This window comes from Stenella coeruleoalba (genome assembly GCF_951394435.1).
Source record: "Stenella coeruleoalba genome assembly, chromosome: 2".
In the NCBI taxonomy this organism is placed as follows: domain Eukaryota; kingdom Metazoa; phylum Chordata; class Mammalia; order Artiodactyla; family Delphinidae; genus Stenella; species Stenella coeruleoalba.
This window is the reverse complement of record NC_137147.1, coordinates 83,987,179-84,006,231: the sequence shown is the minus strand read 5'-3', so window position 1 is coordinate 84,006,231 and position 19,053 is coordinate 83,987,179. Positions and strand designations below refer to the sequence as shown.

The window sequence follows — 19,053 nt, the reverse complement described above, 5'->3', positions numbered from 1 at the left end:
TAATGAAAATTCATATGTATTTTGTGGGGTATATATATCTAGTAGTCAAATTGCTGGGTCATAGGGTATGCATATGGTCATCTATAATAGGTTATGCCAGACAGTTTTCCAAAGCAGTTGTGCCCATTTTCATTCCCATTAACAGTGTATAAGAGGTTCTAGTTGCTCCATGTCCTTACCAGAATGTGACATTGTTTTGTCTGTTCATTTTAGTCCTTCTATGTGGTAGTATCTCACTGTGGCTTTAAATTATATTTCCCTTATGAATAATGATATTGTGTACCTTTTCTAATGCTCATTGGCCATTTGGATAACCTCCTTTATGAAGTGCTTATTTGAGACCCTTGCTTATTTTTCTGTTAGTCTGTCTGTATTTTTCATGGTGTTTTGTAGTTCTTTATGTATTGCAGATGTCTTCTACTCTGTAGCTTACTTTATCACTCTAAATATTGTCTTCTGTTGAATCGTTAGCATTTTTTGTGTCCTGTTGAAGAAATCTTTGCCTTTACCAAGGTCATAAAGATAATTCTGTTTTTCTCCAAAGGTTGTTTTGATTTACCATTCGGATCTACAAGAAACTGGGTTTTCAGTCTGTGTTATGGGTTGTCATTTTTTGACTTACAGATATCCATATCCTTTTGACCCAAGTTCATTTGTTGAAAAGACCATCCTTGTTGCACTGCAGCATCACTTTTGTCAAACAGGTGGCTGTATATGTGTGGGTCTGTTTCTAGACCCTGTTCTATTCCATTAGTCCATTTGTCTATCCTTGACCAGTACCACTTTATCTTAATAACTATAGCTTCATAATAAGGCTTGATAACTGGTAGCACCAGTCCTCTAGCTTTGTTTTTCTTCAATATTGCCTTCACTGTTCTTGGCCTTTTGCATTTTCATGTAAATTTTGAATCAGCTTATCTATCTTAGTTTAAACTCTTTTCAGCAATGCCAGTAGCCCCATGTTTTTTGATTATGTCCCCTATTACTAAAACATTCTTTATCCATTTTGCCAATACCTATGCATTATTTCTTTTAAAATGATACATAAATAATAGCATATTAATATTATTTACATTGTGAAGCCTGCATGTAATTTCTCTGGAGACCACTGATCCAGGCAGTTAAAAGAAGGCTAATTGAGTAAGGAATGTTAATAGAGGGGAGGACACACTATTTACTGGAGAAAGTACTATTTTTTTCCATACACTCTTCACTCTTTCTCTCCTGCTGTTTTCACTTGTTTGATCCCAAGGGCCAATAGGATTGAGTGAATGGGTCCATTAATTTGTATGTATATCAGAAGAGCTTATTGATTGACTGAATCTTCAGTGGTTGACTGTGATCTTGGCTTAAGGGTTGGGGTTTTTCTAATGTTCTTTCATAATAGCCTCCTCCCAGTGTCAGTCTACTCCCACAGAGAAAAAGCACTTGTAATTAATGTTGTTTACAAACGTGTCACGCATCAGTGCCTATTGTGAGCAAGGTGTGTTAACAGTCATGGTCTCTTATTTTCTGGTTTGAAAACTCATTCATGTATATAGTAAAAAGACATGCACAAAGTTAAAAGGACTTTAAAAATAGAAATGATTCAAGATCAGAGATGAAAGAAAACATAATTAACTGCCAAAATAATGATAGATGATTAGTGGTAAAGTTCAGGATAGGAGATCACTTTAGGTTAAAATGGACAAAAAACTCTTTTATAGAAATGGTATTGTTTAAGTTGGATCTTGAGTGGTAGGGACCCTGGGTAGAAGGAAGGATTTTCCAAGTTGAAGATTTGAGCCAAAATACAGAGCAGTAGTGAGAAAAAAGGCCAGAAAGGTAAGTCACCTTTTCTCCCAAGGAATCTTTGAATGCCAGTCTATTGGGGTTTAGATACTAAACCAGGAGTTTCAGCCCTTTTTTGGCTCACCTTCTTCAATAGATGATACTGTTGTAATCCTGGGGGAATAAAGTTTTGGTGGCTACTGTCAAGCCATGGGAAGGAATAATCAGGTAGTTGGTTTTAGGAAGGCTGTTAAATCATTCAAGTCATTACAGCACATCAGTGGGGATCTCTGCCATTGGTACTTGATGACTAATCTCAAGAGTGTGATAACAAGAAAGATTGGATGTGGGAATCCATGTTAAGGAGGGTATTAAACCAAAGTTCCAAGTATCAGGTACAAAGGACCCAACAGAAATAGTTGTAACCAAAAGATGGTGAAGAAAGGGTGAATGGACTCTGATTTGGATATGGATGAGCATTGGCAGTGAAGGAATAACTTCCAAAACCCAGAGTTCAAGAGAGGATTCAGAGGGAGTGCTGAATTCTATATCAAGTTTAAAGTGAACACTTAGGAATGAATTAGGAGCTCTTTGATGTTACGAGTGCAGATATAACAGAGGAGGCCCAGGTGCAGGGATTTACAAGGAGAAGGATTCTGGTTAGGAAATAGGTAATGAAGTGTAACAGTTAAAAAGAATAGGAAGACATTTCAGGAGGGACAGTTGGTTTTAACTAAAAGCTGAGTTTGTAAGAGAGAGGAGACTCAGATTTGAAGACGAAAAAAGAAGAAAAGGCAGCTAAGAGGGAAATCAAACATGCACGAAAGATGATTGATAGTGGATGCAAAAGTGGTTAACTATCCTTTTTGTATGGTAGAAAACCAGTGAATACAGGTAGGAGCTCTATAATTAATAGAAAGATACTTCTCTAATACAAAGAATATTTTACAATGTGCAGAAAGACTGAAACCAAGCTTAACATGAAAAAAAAAAGTGCTGTTAAACAGTTCTGTCATTTTTGGACTTCCCTGGTGGTCCAGTGGTTAAGGCTCCACACTTCCAGTGCAGGGGGCACAGGTTCAGTCCCTGGTCAGGGAACTAAGATCCCACGTGCTGCGTGTCAGGGCCAAAAACCCCCCACAATTCTGTTACTTTTTTTCTTTCTTTTTTTTCTTCATTTCTTTTTTCCCCCCCAAGTGTGAGAACAGAATTTAGATGTTTGGACATAGTCCCTCTTGTCTTTGTGGTCGGGTTATTTTAGGCACCTTGCACTTGCAAGGTTAAATAAATGTTTACTGAATGACTTAGTAAGTCTTGGTGCATTGTATTAGTGTTGTTTTTCCCTTTGGAACTTTGTGTTTTGTTATCTGAGGGAATGTCCTCCACCCTAAAATTAGAAGTATAGTCTTCCTCTGTATTTAAAATAGAATTTTGTGAAGAGTTCTAACTTTTCCTTGGAGGTTGGGAAATATGGGTGGCATTGCTAATTTGTTTGATCATGCATTGAGTTTATTGCACATTAGTTATTTTTGCCCTGCATTTGAGCTGAGAGCTAGAGGCATTTCTTGGGAGTGAGAAATATACCAGCAGAAAGAAGCTACTTTTTAGACATCTTCAAAAGGGTATCAATTGTGGATATTAGCCCCTGTAGTAGTTACCTATACCTATATAACAAATTACCCGCAAATCTAGCAGCTTAAAACAATGAACATTTTTAATATCTCATCGTTTATGTTGGTTAATAACTCGGGAGCAGCTTAGGTAGGTGATTCCGACTCAGAAAATCTTATGAAGTTGCAGTCAGGATATCAGCTAGGGTTGCAGTTACCTGAAAGATTGACTGGAGCCGTAGTTTTTGCTTCCAGGTTAGCTCACTTATATGCCTGGTTAAGTTGGTGCTGGCTGTTGTCTGGAGGACTCTGTTCCTCGATGTGTGGACTTTTCCATGGGGCTGCTTCAGTGTCCTCATGGCATGGCAGCTGGCTTCCCCCAGAGTGAGTGATTCAAGAGAGAGAGCAAGGAGGAGCTTCAATGCCTTTTGTATTAGTTACTTCATTACCACGTTTGTTTTGGTATTCCCTGTTCTGAGATTTTGGCTTAGGCAACAGATGGGTTCTGACTGTGACGCTATGAAAGTTCATAAATTGGAAGGGATGCTGGTATCACCTCTCCTTGTTCTCCATGTTACCTGTCTGTTCACAGTTTTATTAGCTACTGCAAATGCAGTATAATATGTGCCGTTCATCTTCAACCGAAATTCATTGCTCAGAAGCCCTAACTCCTTGTGAGCAAATTTTTTTTCATTGCAAGCTCTGTTTTTTTCTGTATCTTGCATTTTCATTTGAGTTGCCAACTTAGTTCTGATTATGTAACTTTGATTATTTGTAAACATAATGGTGAAGAGATGCTGTTTCTCCAAATCCTTGTTTTGCTTTCTTTTGTGATACTGTGAAGTAGAGTAGCCTTGTTTAATACGTAAAGTAAACACAAATTTATGTTTCAGTGTTTTGATGGGAGAACATGAATCCGGCTTCCATGTTCAAGATCAGTCTTAAAAGTAAAGTTGGGGATTATTCTCAAGCAGACAAACCTGAGAGAAGAGACAAGGGGAAATGCTAAAATTGGAAGCGAGTGCCAGGTCTCTTGTACTATTCAAAAATAATTTTGAGTAAAATTCCTTTGGAGCTACCAGATTAACTTTGAATTAATTTTTCCATATTCACCTTTATCCTCTTATTGCAGAAAACCCTTCATCCTGTTCTCTTCTGTGCCTTCATTTGTTTTATGAAAAGTAGCTGTGCCTTCATTTGTTTTATGAAAAGTAGTAGGTATTGTTCCAGCAGCCTGTCTCCTAAATACAGCTTCCTATCATCAGATCAAGGTGAAGGCTTTGTTCTTATTCCTCTGAGGAGATAGTTAATGAATGTTGACTTACCTGCATGTTGTCATCTTGTTCGTGGTAAGCTATCTTAAATCACATACTACCTGAGTTATATCCAGCAGTCTAATCCAATCCTCTCATCTTCCTTGCCACCCATGGACGTGAATGAATGTGAACAGTGAGATCTTCCCCTCACTGAGTGTGCCTATAAAACTCTTCTTCTTACCCTGCAGTGAATATTACTCTGCAGTGAATATTAAATTTGAATTCTGTGTTACAGAGTTCAAGGAAGTACCATTCTCATAATGCTGGCTTTGGGATGGTACAAAAACATTAAGGAACTAGGAACTAGGCTAAGGACATGGATCAGATGACACTTAGGGTACTTTGAACGAAGTTTAGGGCCTTTTAAAGTCTCTTACTTGACGTGAATGCTTTTCTGATTTCTTGTGATGCTTGTAGAACAAAAGCCAGCATGATTCTGTGTTGTCCTCTTAACCTCATTGTTCTCTACCCTGCTTTACTGGTGATGAGTTCAAGAAGGAATAGCATTTAGTTAAAAAATTTTATGAATTCATTCTCACAAATCTCCCTCCCCACTGTAGGCTCTGACCAGAGCTCCTTTCTTGTACAGTTTTACAAGGGTTAGAGTGCAAGTCTCACACATATGAATTTTTTTCTTTTTAATCTTATTTTGCTCAGAAGAATAAAGACAAAAACCAGAATCTGTAGGAAATACACCATTTAGCCATCTTTTGGGGAGGCAGAACAGATTTTATACTGTATCCAGTTAAATACTATGTTAAAAATGATAATTGGCAGAAACAGTACCAGCATTAACTTCATTTCCTGTCCCAGTGAAACTGTTGTCATGGTTATCGTCTGCTTAGGCATTATACGTGTTGAAAGCTTTATATACTCTACAACTCTAGTGAGCCAACTAACTTATAGAAATTGAGGGAATTTCAGATTTTGCAATTTAAAATATACAGGACTTTCCAGGTGGTCCAGTGGTTAGGACTCTGCGCTCCCAGTGCAGGGGGCCCAGTTTCGATCCCTGGTCAGGGAACTAGATCCTGCATGCCTCAACTAAAAAGAATCCCGCAGGCCGTAACTAAGACACAGCACAGTCAAAAAAAAAAAAAAAAAGATTTAAAAATATATATACAAAAGAATCTAAGCATAAAGAGTTATTTTGAAAAGAGTGGTGTGTGTTTTAAGTTTTAAACACTATACTCTATTAAATGCTTAGAGAGCTTAGAATGGCTATTGATGAAGAATCCCCCAAACAGGAAGTTTCCAAAAACTCTTCCACTGGAGGTTAATTTGCAACTGCAGTATCTGTATCATCATTTCCTGAGATCATGAGAGCTGCCAGTACCCCTTGTGGAAAGCTCTGGGAAGCCATTGTTTTCAGAGTTTTTCTGTATTTTATTTCCCCCTTTTTGTTTGGTTACTTAGAATATCTGTGAAAATAGAATCCATGCAATCTTAGCAATTGATCTATAAACATTACACCCTTTCATTTTAAGTGAGACCTTTTCTCTATATCTGAGTTTGACGTGTTCTTTAAGAGCAAAAACAGAAAATTAATTTCTAAGTAATGAAGACCTAACGTTAGCATAAGTATTCTTTTTAATTTTAAATAAGGCATGGAAAGCAAAGAACGGCCCCTTGTTAAGTGGACAAGTATGTATCTGAGGGGAAAACATCTGTGTGTTCTCTGTGCTCCACTGTGGCAGGTAGTGTACAGCTGATGGGCCTATCATACTGCCCTGTTATTTTTCACTTGAGACTTGCATGGTGCCAAAAGACTCTACAAAAGCCTTCCTTCACTGCTGTGTGTATATTGCAGTACTGGCAGCAAGACACACAGTTGCCAGTGCCTACAGGGTAGTAAGATACTCAAGAACACGAGGAGGGGACAACAGAAGAGCAAAAACTGTGACCACATTATTACCAAGTCGCATCTCTCATTGTGTGACATTGTTTCTTTTTTTCTAATTTGTTTTAGGCCAAAGTAGACTAAAGAAGTAATGAATCTTCTTTTCTGCACCCTCCCCCCCGCCCCCTGCATCCTACACAGTGGTGCCGAAGGTGTCCTTTGTGTTCTTCTCTATTAAGCATTAAAATTTTCTGTATCTAGCAGTACCTAGCAGTTCATGTCCTTATGTGAAGGGAATGTGGATAGTATGGTACCAAGGACCACCTGTGCTAAGGAAGATTTGATGGAACCAGTGTTAAGAGAAAATGATCTAGAAAAGTATAGATTGAGTGAAGTGTACTGGGGGTAGTCAGGGTTTCTCTAAAGCTAAGGCTTGTGTATGTTGAGCTAGTGAATCACTTTTTAAATCTGGAATCAGCTACAAATCACCTTGATTTAGTGACTGCCAATGAGAAGCCTGTCTTAACCTAACTGATATAAGACAAGTGAACATGTTCTAATTTAGGAATGACCACCCCGGAAATAAAATTATCATTAGACTTTTTCCAGAAAGGTACCACAAGCAAAATATTGTGTTAAAATGACTCCCTATCGTGATTGTTGTATCCCTTATTAATAACTACAATGTTGGAGAGAAAATAATTGAAGGAAATGGGCATTCTTTCATCTCTTATCTGTTGGATTTTGCCATTTAAGAATACTGAAAATGAGGTTGACTTTAAGAGATCCCTCCCTGAGACATTGTTTAGATATTGCTCTTTAGGAGTATAAGAAATAGGAGTATAAGAAGCTCCTTTTACAAAGATAAAGTGATAACGGATACTGCTCTTTAGAAGTTAGTAAAGAATTCAGAAGTCTCTGGGCCAGCCACTGCTGCTATCTCAGCCACCCGGGTGGCAGTGGACACCCCAGCTAGCAGCCCTGAACTACGACAGATACGAGCAGCGGTTGCTAGGCTTGTGTCATCTCTTCACCCTCAGGAGGGGAAAGAAGAGCTATTACTAATAATCAGAAGTGAACTTTCAGAAAACAAGAAAATTGGATACATTTTTTTTTTTTTTTTTACTTTCATCTATGTATCAGCAATAGGATTTTTTTAGTAATGATCCTAGCTCGTCAGTATTCAGTATTGGAAGAACAGGGTGACACCTGGTCTATTAATCTTCATAATGATCCTCACACTAGGCATTCAGGTGATAATGGAGATAAACATGTAGAGAGGTGGATAAATCTCAGTGCAGATGCTATCCAACATAAAGATGAGAACACAGATATTGTTGAAAAACGATATCAGAAGATTAATGTTCTTTTCTGGTTAATGATGGGACCTAAACATCTGGAGAAAAATGTCAAACATATCAAAGCTACATGAGTCCAGCATTGTACTGAAGTGTTGTAAAGACTTCCATACAGTGTGATTAGAAATCACTGAAGACGTCCCAACTCTGCGGGAAACATTTAAAGCCTTTCAGTTTTTTCATGCCCATTATTTAGAAGGTGCTGATTGCTTCATGAAAGCAGATTATGATACACCTGTCCTACTAGACAACTTGAGATGGCTTCTTTCAAACTGTGATCCTGAAGAACCCATGTACTTCAGGAGGAAATATATACTAAACAAAGAAGCTTTGAAGAGATTTGGTACTGGACACTTTCGGTATTGGAATTATAACTGTTATTCTCCTGCAGAGGGTCCTGGTTACTGTTCCTCGCAGTTTTTGTATTATCTTCATTCATATGATTATTTAGGTTACCAGCCTGCCTTGAGAAACCAGTAAGACAAATAAATGAAATAATCGAGAATGGAGATCCAAAGATAAAATGTCTAATATTGAACTGAATAAAGAACTGCACCTGCAATATATTGATACAGCATTGTAATCCCACTGACAAATTCTTTGTATGTGAACATTCCATACTTGAAAATCTTTCATATGAATGGCTGCAAACTGAAGCTTTAACATGAGCTTTAAGTCTGTTAAAATGAATTGATACAGTAATGTAAGTTTTAAATTTTTTAAATGGTAGTTAGGTTAGAGGAACTAAAGAGATATTGTTTCCTGTTCCTGACCACTTTTATTGATACCTCCAAATAAATAGAACTTCTAACCTTGCTAGAGCTATACTGCACTGTTGTACACACATGAAATACTAAACAGATCTGCCTAAAAGAAAAATTTAGGAGGAAATATTATTGGTCATCTTTTTTAGCTCAAGACAAATGGGTTTGTATCCACAGTTTAACAAATGAACCAAACTTCCCCGACATACACAAAATGTTGTTTTGTCTAATGAAAATTTTGCTGTAACTATTTATAATAAACAGAATCTCTTCCAGAAAAAGGCAGAATTAGAGATGACATTTACCTAAGGTACATTAATAAAAGCACAGTTTGAAATTAGAATGAACCTTGATTATATGTGATATTTTTTCTGTTTTGCTTACATTAAATAATTGTCAGTAGCACTAATTTGCATTTTTGTTTTGTAGTCTCTGGTTTTCAGCAGCCACTGTAAAGCAGTGAGTGGCTACTCAGACCAGGTCATCCATCAGCGGAGATCAGCTACCTCCTCGCTTCGTTGCTGCCTGCTCACTGAGCTGCCATCTTTTTTGTGTGTGGCCAGTCCACGAGTAAGTGCCGCAGGAGGGAAGAGATAAAATAGATGGTGTTTGAAGAAATAAACCAGTTTTCAAGGGATCCATTTCTTAACCAGAACTGTTTTAAGCTATTTGGACCTTGAGAAACATATAAATGCTCGGTATTTAGAAAGGAGATCCATGGTCCTGGCTTTCCCAAGACAGCACTCCTCACTTTGAATAGTGTTGGTTTGAGAACAGTTGTATGGTAATAGAAGTGACTTCTTTCCCTGATGTTGCTTCCGTGTAGTTCCTCTCATTTAGCCTGGGGCTCTAAACTACCATGGGAGCAAGCCATCTGTTACTAGGTAGGTTATCACCCAATAGCAGGGACAGGAACAGTGGAATATTTGAATAGAAGAGGGAGCCATTTGTCACCTGTGTTGAGGTTTTTGAGGGTTTTTCAGAGGAGGGGGCCCGATTAGGAGGGAGATTTGATCTGGCCTTATCGCCTCAGTACAGTCTCCAAATAACAAAGGGAAACATAACACTCCAGCATCAAGAAACTTCTTAGATGGTATTCTCTAGCTTTCTTCAGCAGCTCTGCCTGGACTGTGGTTCACAAGTGTGTTCCCTCTGAAAAGTGACTATTGGGCCATATCCACCAGTCAGTGGTAGTAGTCTTGTTCGCAGATTGGGAGTAGTTTCTATTGTGGTTTCAACTTTGAACAGCTGTTAGATCCTTCCTGATACCCTGTTTATCAAAACAGGGCACTCTGGTGATTGCCGACAGTGTTGCTGCAAAGGCTCCCCTTGGCACACTGTGGCTGTTTACTTCGCTTACATCTTCCACTCTTCATGTCTTTCTGATCAGAGCCAGACAGAAACTCTCTTACAACCATGAAGCAGTACATGAAGGGGGAGAGGCAGAGTAGAGATGTGGCCAGACTGCAATTAGAGCAAAAACAAGTTTGTCTTTCCAGCTTGTTTCCATTTGCTCTAAGGGCAACTTTCATTTAGCCAGGAGACTCTAAGAGGTTGACTTTTCTTACCCTTCTGTGTTTTTATCTTGTTTTCTTCGCTCATCCTAGCAAGTCTACTGTTTTCACAGTTCCATTCAAAGAAGGTGGAGACTTTTAATTCTTCTTTGTGATGATATTTCTCTACCATTATTTATATCAGCTTACATCCTTAACTTTATTAAGTTATCAAAGGTCAGAATCTGGCAGAGGATCCAAAGAAAGATGATGAATGGAAATGAGATGACAGTAGAGTCCCATTGATTTCCTGCCTGCCTAGATTTCTCTGCTTGTCCTGTGCTACACAAACTTGATTCTCTTACCATTATCAACTTTGTTTGATTTATATTGATTCTCCAGAAAGTATTTGGGTTTTGTAGGTACCCAGTTCTTCCAAAGCATTCTTGGTCTTTGAAGCTTAAGTTGATCTAGGGAAAAGCACTTTTTCCAGAAAACATCTAAAGCCAAGGGCTTGCATAGAAAGCAGCCTTCAGGCTTCATAGTTGCATGGTTGTTTCCTTTTTACTCTCCTAATCTGTTATGTACATGGAGAGGCCGATAAGAGGAAGCCTAGATTTTTGAGAGAGGGATGTCAAGACATTTTTTACTTCTCATATTCCCCGTGTTTTATAGAGCCAGTAAAAAGTGAATTGCCCAGGCTTCCCTGGTGGCACAGTGGTTGAGAGTCCGCCTGCTGATGCAGGGGACACAGGTTCGTGCCCTGGTCTGGGAAGATCCCACATGCCGCGGAGCGGCTGAGCCTGTGAGCCATGGCTGCTGGGCCTGCGCGTCCGGAGCCTGTGCTCCGCAGCGGGAGAGGCCACAACAGTGAGAGGCCCACGTACCACAAAATAAAAATAAAAAAAATAAAAGCTCTGTAGCCAACCACTCTGAAGAATAACCCCACTCTTCTGACATACTTACATATACAGACCCCCACTGTACTACTTACGTATTGTTTCTGAGGAGCCTGAAGTCTAAACTATCATGCCTGGTACTGATGTTTCCCTAAAAAAACAATAGTAACTTGAAGAAGACTGTTAGCCTAAAGGTGTGGTGGCAGGCAGGAAGCAGGAGGAAGCTTTTCTCATCTGGCTGAGGGGCTCCTCCCCAGCACCCTTTCCTGTTCAGCCCTTCTCCCCACATTTGTAGAGTTTCTTCACGTAGCATGTGCTAAATCTGAAATGGGAGTAATCACCCCATAGTTAGGAGGACAGGAAGAAGAGTTTTAAACATGTCTGAATGTTTTATACACACACAAGATCTGTAGATCAGGCCGGGGGTGTGAATAAGGCAACATTTTATGAGGTATTTTAATGATCTTATATTGATTTCTAACCCATCTGCAGTGGAGAGAAACTGATTTCCTTTGACGCCTCAACCCTGGCATTGAGTTAACACAAATTAATTTCCATGGCACGTACTGTGAAAACTTTAGGGTCAATTCAGGAAGAACTGTGTCACTAAGGAAGGAATTATCATTAGCTTAAGAAATCATTCTGCAGGGTTAATAAGCTAAGACCCTGGAAATTCATCACACAAAGAAACTGAAGCGCTTGGAGCGGTCACGCTTCCTAGAGCTAGAGCAGGAATATACGTGTCCTCAGGAAGGACGCGCTGAATGCTTGAGGAGGCAGCCCCTGAAGATACTATAGTTTAGGAAGTTAATGAAGCAAGAAACAGGGGTTTGCTCATGTGGGACTAAAGGGTGTATGCATTTCCATTTGTGGGGAGGCAAGAATGGGTATGTCATGCTTCATCTGCTTCTGAGCAATCAGGAAGGCCACTTGGGGTTAGCAGAATGGGTGGAGGCTGTTTAGGATAGAGCTGACTTAGAAAGCACAATTTAAGTAGAAATGGACTTGTTTGCCTCCTTTTGGACCTCATGAGTTCACTGCTTACGTACTTACAACATGACACTGTATGATTCTGTATATATCTTGATCCAGGGCTCCTGCCAAATAAGCTTATCAAAACATTAAAAAATATTTCACTGGGCTTCCCTGGTGGCGCAGTGGTCGAGAGTCCGCCTGCCGACGCAGGGGACACGGGTTCATGCCCTGGTCCGGGAAGATCCCACATGCCGCAGAGCGGCTGGGCCCGTGAGCCATGGCCGCTGAGCCTGCGCGCCCGGAGCCTGTGCTCCACAACAGGAGAGGCCACAACAGTGAGAGGCCCGTGTACCGGAAAAAAATAATAATAATAATAATTTTAAAAATATATATATATATATTTTTTTAATTTTTACTAAGAGTTGTGCCTTGCAAACCTCCTAGTTTGTAATCCTGGACTTTGAAGGCTATCAGTAAAATGAAATTGGAAAATAGGTGAAAGTTTATAACTGGAAAAAGTTGTGGGGTTTTTTTGTTTTTTTTTTTGATTAAAGCAATTTTTATTTTTTCTCAGCTTTTTTGAGAAGTTGTTTTGTTTTTAAACTATTAGAGTGTCTAGAAATGACACTCTTTCCTGTGTCACTGTTCTCCCCCTATTCCTTCATGATTTGCTAGCTTTTGATTTTTCATGTCGAGAATATGGGCCCAAAGTTTTTATATATAATTCCAGTATATGTTCTGCTTTTCTTCAAAAAAAGAAAAATCAAAGTAAGAGGTGGGGGGGGGAGGGAAGGATTGAGAGTTTGGGATTAGCAGATGCAAACTATTTTATATATAGGATGGATAAACAACAAGGTCCTACTGTATAGCATAGGGAACTATATTCAATATCCTGTGATAAACGGTAATGAAAAAGAATATATATATGTATAACTGAGTTACTTTGCTATGCAGCAGAAATTAACACGACAATAGTAGATCAACTATACTCCAATAAGATTTTTAAAAAAAGCAGTTATCTTTGAGTGTAAAATTCGTCCATATGAGTCTCTAATTAGAAAAGATTAAGTATGCTTACTCATCCAAGAGTGCTTGCTGTTTGAGCTATATAGAACTGGTCATGCTTCTGTGGTTCAGACCACTGCTTCTCAAACCATTTTTGTGGAAGTATAGCCACTATTGATTGTCACGTTCTGAAACTCATATCCTAGGTGGCAGATGTCTGCTCTGGTTTAGTATCTGCTGGTCTACTGCCAGGACAAGCCATGGCAGGAGAGACCTAATTTTTTTTTTTTTTTTTTTGGCATATGGAAATTTATTGCTATCCTGCTTTTAACATCAAAACTTACGATCTTGGTCTTTCCTTCTTCCCTTTGTATAAGGCCAAAAGGGAGACATTGGCTACTTTGACGACCTTAAGAGCAGACTCCAGGAATGTCACCAAGAGCATGACCTTTGCAACCAGATCCAGCAACCAGAACTTCATCATTTTCCTAAATGATGAATAAAATTCAAACAACCATCATTGGGTACAAAGGCTCTGATTTTTTTGCCATTCTTGATGAGCTGAACCCTGACACACTTCCTGATGGCAGAATTTGGCTGTTTGGCTTCAACCCCTACTTTTTCAAGCACAATTCCCTTGGCATGAGAAGCACCTCCAAAAGGGTTGGCCTTCAGGGCTGTGCCAAATGGGCTTTCTTGTACTGTTTATAATGCCACTTCTAGTCTCGTCGGTGGCTATGGAGCTTCCTGGTAGTGCGAAGACTGCAACACTTGCCCATCCTGCCAGCGCCACGGGCCTGAGTGAAAGACACAACTTATTTATTTATTTATTTATTTATTTTTGCGGTACGTGGGCCTCTCACTGTTGTGGTGTCTCCCGTTGCAGAGCACAGGCTCCGGATGCGCAGGCCCAGTGGCCATGGCTCACGGGCCCAGCCGCTCCGCGGCATGTGAGATCTTCCCAGACCAGGGCACGAACCCGTGTCCCCCGCATCGGCAGGCGGACTCTCAACCACTGTGCCACCAGGGAAGCCCTATTTTTATTTTTATTTATTTAATTTATCCTGGTTGCACCAGGTCTTACTTGGGGCATGTGTGCTCCTTAGTTGTAGCATGCATGTGGGATCTAGTTCCCTGACCAGGGATCGAGCCCGAGTCCCCTGCATTGGAGGGCGATTCTTAACCACTGCACCACCAGAGAAGTCGTGACCCAATTTTTAATCACCTACTTTGTGTTTCGGTCTTTATTTGCCTGTGCTCAACTTTCGGTGGGAAAGATGAATAACTTGGAAGCAAGAGAACAAACTCCTTTTGGAGTGGGTAAATGTGGCATGAGACTACCAAAACCTATTCCTAGTACTAAGTAAGCTGATTTAATGCGTGAGCTTTTCTGGGTTTTGGAGCACCAGGGGCCCAGCTTGCTGTGACCCACTGTAGTTTTGCATGTGGACCATAGATGGCACTGCTCCCTAGCAAAATGAATTTAGCTTCATCTGTAAGCCAGAGTAGTGTAGTCTTTGGTTATTGGTAAATGATGCTCTTTCTCCAGTTTTGGTATCCTCCAGTTTCTAGCAGAGGTACCTGCAGCCCCACAGTCAGCTAGCTGATTGTTTATGTACCCCAAGGCAGTATTTCTCAAGGCTTGGCCTGAGATGCTGGGGTGCATGTTAAAAACCTAGAACTAGGGCTTCCCTAGTGGCGCAGTGGTTGAGAGTCCGCCTACCGATGCAGGGGACACGGATTCCTGCCGCGGTTCGGGAAGATCCCACATGCCATGGAGCGGCTGGGCCCGTGAGCCATGGCCGCTGAGCCTGCATGTCCGGAGCCTGTGCTCCGCAACGGGAGAGGCCACAACAGTGAGAGGCCTGCGTACCGAGAAAAAAAAAAAGATTGCATTCGCGGGCTTCCCTGGTGGCGCGGTGGTTGAGAGTCCAACTGCTGATACAGGGGACACGGGTTCGTGCCACGAGGACCCACATGCCACAGAGCGGCTAGGCCCGTGAACCGTGGCTGCTGAGCCTGCGCCTCCGGAGCCTGTGCTCCGCAACGGGAGAGGCCACGGCAGTGGGAAGCCCGCGTACCGCAAAACAAACAAACAAACAAACAAAACCCTAGAAGTAGTGATTCCTACCTTAGGCCTGGATCAAAATCTGCACATTAGATAGGCTCCTAAGAAGGTTCTTATGCCCACCAAAACTTGACAAACCATTGCCCTAAATATTGATGGGCATGAAAATAGAAAAGTTAGTAGCAAGTAGATTTTCCTAAATGTTTAACTTCCAATAAATAATAGAAAGAATAGAACTACCTAACTACATACAGCCAGTACTTTATGTTCTGATCTTTCCCATACCTCTGCCCTTGCTCCTTATATCCACATTCTTCCTATCTCTTGGTCTAGCTCCATGGTTCTTCTGAGCAATTCGCTGCTAATAATGGGACCTTAGCATTTTTATCAACCTGGGCTTACAGGTAATCACAACCTCCAAATTTTAACAAAAGGTAACCTCAGACTCCTTATCAGATGATTTCACAGACATCTGAATGCATAGCTGCTTATTATAGTGGGAATAGACCCAGGTCATTAAAGAAGGATAAAACCTGTGTTTCTAAGTTGGCAGGAGCCTTCTGTTCCTTTGGGGGGCAGCATTTGAATGTGAGATAAGAATTTGTGCAAAGCCTCTGCCCTAGCCAGGAAATGAATTCACTACTCTCTGGCAATTGCTTTCTCTAATCCCTACCCCATAACGCTCCCCGGCAGCTTATGGCCTGAAAGAAAGATTCTCTTATCTTCCATTACGTTTGTCAGTCAGTAACCTGGTCAGGGAAGAGGAAAAAGAAATGTTGACAAACTTGGGAGCTTTGCCACAGAAGCCTTAAAGATAGCTTCAGATGCACCAGGAGGATGCTCTTTAGTTCTTTAATGATGACTATCTCCAGCTCCCTTTATGGCCTCACCATCCTGTGTATGGCTAATAGAACTTTGCCAAAAGCACTGTCTGGCAATGAAGGGAGATGACAAAGTGATTTTATATACATATATATATTTGTGATAGAATTATTCCTGACCTGGTATCCCAGTTTATCTGCAAACTCCAGCACTCTTTGGATCTTTAGTTTGTTGAAAATTCTTTTTATGGAGGTTGGCTTTTTACCTGGGGAAGCTCACTAAGTCAGTTATTAAGGACAGGTTAGTTTGTCAGAGCAGGGAAGTTAAAACCGCTAGTCTAAGAATTATCCACATTAGTCTGATTTCAGAGTCAAAGTTCCCAAAAGGCTTAGTGGGTGTGGAAAATGTGAAAGAGCCATCTCACGTGAATCTTTCACTGCAGGTCACCGCAGTGCCATTGGATTCTTACTGCAATGACCGAAGTGCAGAATATGAGCGACGAGTGCTGAAGGAAGGAGGGAGTCTGGCAGCCAAGCAGTGTTTGTTGAATGGGGCCCCTGAACTGGCGGCAGACTGGCTAAATCGACGGTCTCAGTTCTTTCCAGAACCAGCTGGAGGACTGTGGAGCATTAGGCCTCAGAATGGCTGGTCTTTCATCAGGATTCCAGGTGAGTCCTCCTTTCTCTTGGCATATGTTCCCGGCTTTGGCAAGGGAAGAACCAGGAAGATACTCCATGTGGTGGTTTCAGATATTCAGAATTCAAAGTTCTTGAGGTTTCTATTTCCTCTTTTACCCTTCGTGATTGTAGGTAAGAATGCTTAAGTAATTTGTGACTTGAGTGGAAATAGAAATTTTTTTTAGATTTCTGCCTAAATGCTCTCCTGTGACAAGCTTACAGCTGAGAGAGGAATATGACTCTTAGGGATGGGGGCGGGGGGTGTAGGGAAATAAACTTCGTAGGAAAGGCTTCAGGTCGAGTGAGTACAGTCGTCTTGTGCCATTGCCAGTGGAGTGAATGAGAATGTCGTCACTCACAGAAAGCCTAGTTTAAGTAGCATAAACAGTGTCCTGCACGAAGCACTAGAGATCTGAATGATAACCAGAAGAAAAACAGTGTTTTGTGCCAAAATGCTAGCGGATTCCCAGACCTACTAGAGTCAAGGTCGAGGGTTGAAAGGAAACTAGGTTTTCATTTTTGCTTTAGTGAGACTACTTTTAAGGAAACCAAACACAGGGTTCATAGGCTTATGTTCCTTGCTTACACCTGCAGGCACACTGGAGTGGTAGCTTAAAGCTACCATGTTCGTTTCAGTTGTCCAAATTCTCTGATTCTTTGATTGTATTCATCTTACTGGCACGTAAAGGAAGTAAACTAGAGTTAAGGGTTCAAAAGAGAGAGTCTGCTATTTCTAAGAGATAACTGGGTTAAAGGCTTTAAGGCCTGGCTTTTCCATTTAATGTTAACTTTGTCAAGTGTCGAGGGACTTTGGGTCAACCTATTAGTTGCTTTGGGGGTACTTTGAACTGGAAGATACCGTTTTGTGTACAAGAGCAATATGTATATGGCCTCATATCTGACTTAAAACAGGTGAAAGCAGTGGGTGAAGGTATATTGTTAGAAAATAAGGGGAAAGCCCAGGTGTAAAGCAGGCCTGAATAGTAGTTGGAATAGAGGAATAGAAGCCAGCAGGTTTGGAAACCACAGAGTCCCCGGCAGAAGATGAGCACAGGTGTTAAAAGAAGCAAGATAACACCTTATTTCTTCTTTCTCCCTTTTTCATTTTGACTCCTAAGTTCCCAGTACAGAAGGAGAAGGCTTATTGCTGGCGCTGTGGGAATCTCTTGTGGCTTTTCCTGTTCTTTGAAAGAAAAATGGACCTTGTTTAAATAGCAGGAAGTGTCTGAGTTCTTTTTGCATCGATAAAAAGCACCAGCCTCACTGGCTGTTTACTGTGAGAACCAACCAGCTCCTCACTGACCCCATTGTGCTCGGTAGACTGGCTGGGCAGGGCAGTGGGGGGTGGAGGGGTCATTGGAACCTGTATTTTATCTCTTTTTCCTCTATACTTTTACATTTTCTGTTTCCCTGGGAAGGGTTGGTTTTATTATATTCCTTGAGAGACTGACCAAAATCTTCTGGATTTCACATCTTGAATGTCTCTCTGTGTTTCACCAAGAGAAGTGTGTACAATCCCTTCAAAAGTCTCCTCTCCTTGGAAAAAGGAGATATTTTTTTATCTGTTACCCTAATTTTACTGCCATTGGATACATTCATTTTGTCAGTGACCAGGATCTTATACTGTGGTCAGTGAGAGCTTGTATCTAAGTGAAAATACTGTAAGATTGTGTACTGTAGGATTGTAGGAAAGATTGCAAGAAAGTAGCGTAGGTCTTTTCAACATTTTTCGAGCTTCTGTTTGAAAGAAGGGGCTGGGCACAGGTTTGACTTGGCAGAGTCAGCCTAATTTCTAGGGAATTGTGCTCTTCTTGGCTCTGTGCCCTGCTTAGCAACAGGTGGTGCTCTTGTCCAGTGCAACTTTGGTAGCTCCTGAAAATTGGGTAATGGATGCCAGGCCCAGAAGGCAACAGTGTGCAGTGAAAGAAAACTGTTTTTTTCTGCTTAAGTGTTTTAAGGCTGTTGCTGATGTCACTTTCTTCTTGGACTTTTTCCTTCAGGCAAGTCCAAAGAAATTCAGTCCATCCACTTCCACCTCCCCCACCTAAACAATAACAAGCTAACAGCAGGTGCGACTTCTTGCTTCTTTTAGGTGCATCAGAGTTCTCTTCTAAGTGTGCATCTTCATCTCTGAGTTTTCCTAATCCTAGCATCAGTTCGTTCTGCTTGCAAAGTAAAGCAGATGTGGGAAGCAGGAAGGTATGAAAACCATTAAATCATGATTTTGAGATGAATTGAAGCTTTTGAATATTCAGACACAAGACAGATTTGTATATACTTAAATATTTGTGTTGAGGGACTATATATGAATGGAAAGAGGAGATAAGCAGGCTGCAGAAATCTGATGTGCTTAGCTTGCCCACTCTCACTCAGTGACTGAAAAACATATGGGTTTCTTTTTTTCACTTTCCTGTGCTTTTAATGAGAAAAAAAGAAACTTACTGTCTGAAGCTGAT

At 40.7% G+C, this 19,053-nt stretch overlaps 1 protein-coding gene and 1 pseudogene across 4 annotated transcripts in view; one reads left to right on the top strand and one right to left on the bottom strand.

Annotated features, from left to right (window-relative positions):
- INO80 (INO80 complex ATPase subunit) overlaps positions 1-19,053 on the top strand; it is a 132,397-nt gene that overhangs the window by 74,540 nt on the left and 38,804 nt on the right. For all 3 annotated transcript variants that reach the window (XM_079909756.1, XM_079909755.1, XM_079909757.1), the window contains exons 25-26: positions 9,088-9,228; positions 16,363-16,588. In XM_079909756.1, the coding sequence (XP_079765882.1) occupies positions 9,088-9,228; positions 16,363-16,588 (367 nt within the window). The remainder of the gene's footprint in view (positions 1-9,087; positions 9,229-16,362; positions 16,589-19,053) is intronic.
- On the bottom strand, positions 12,981-13,897 carry LOC307181925 (small ribosomal subunit protein uS12-like; annotated as a pseudogene). Its single transcript has one exon. The product of its transcript is annotated as a small ribosomal subunit protein uS12-like (transcript).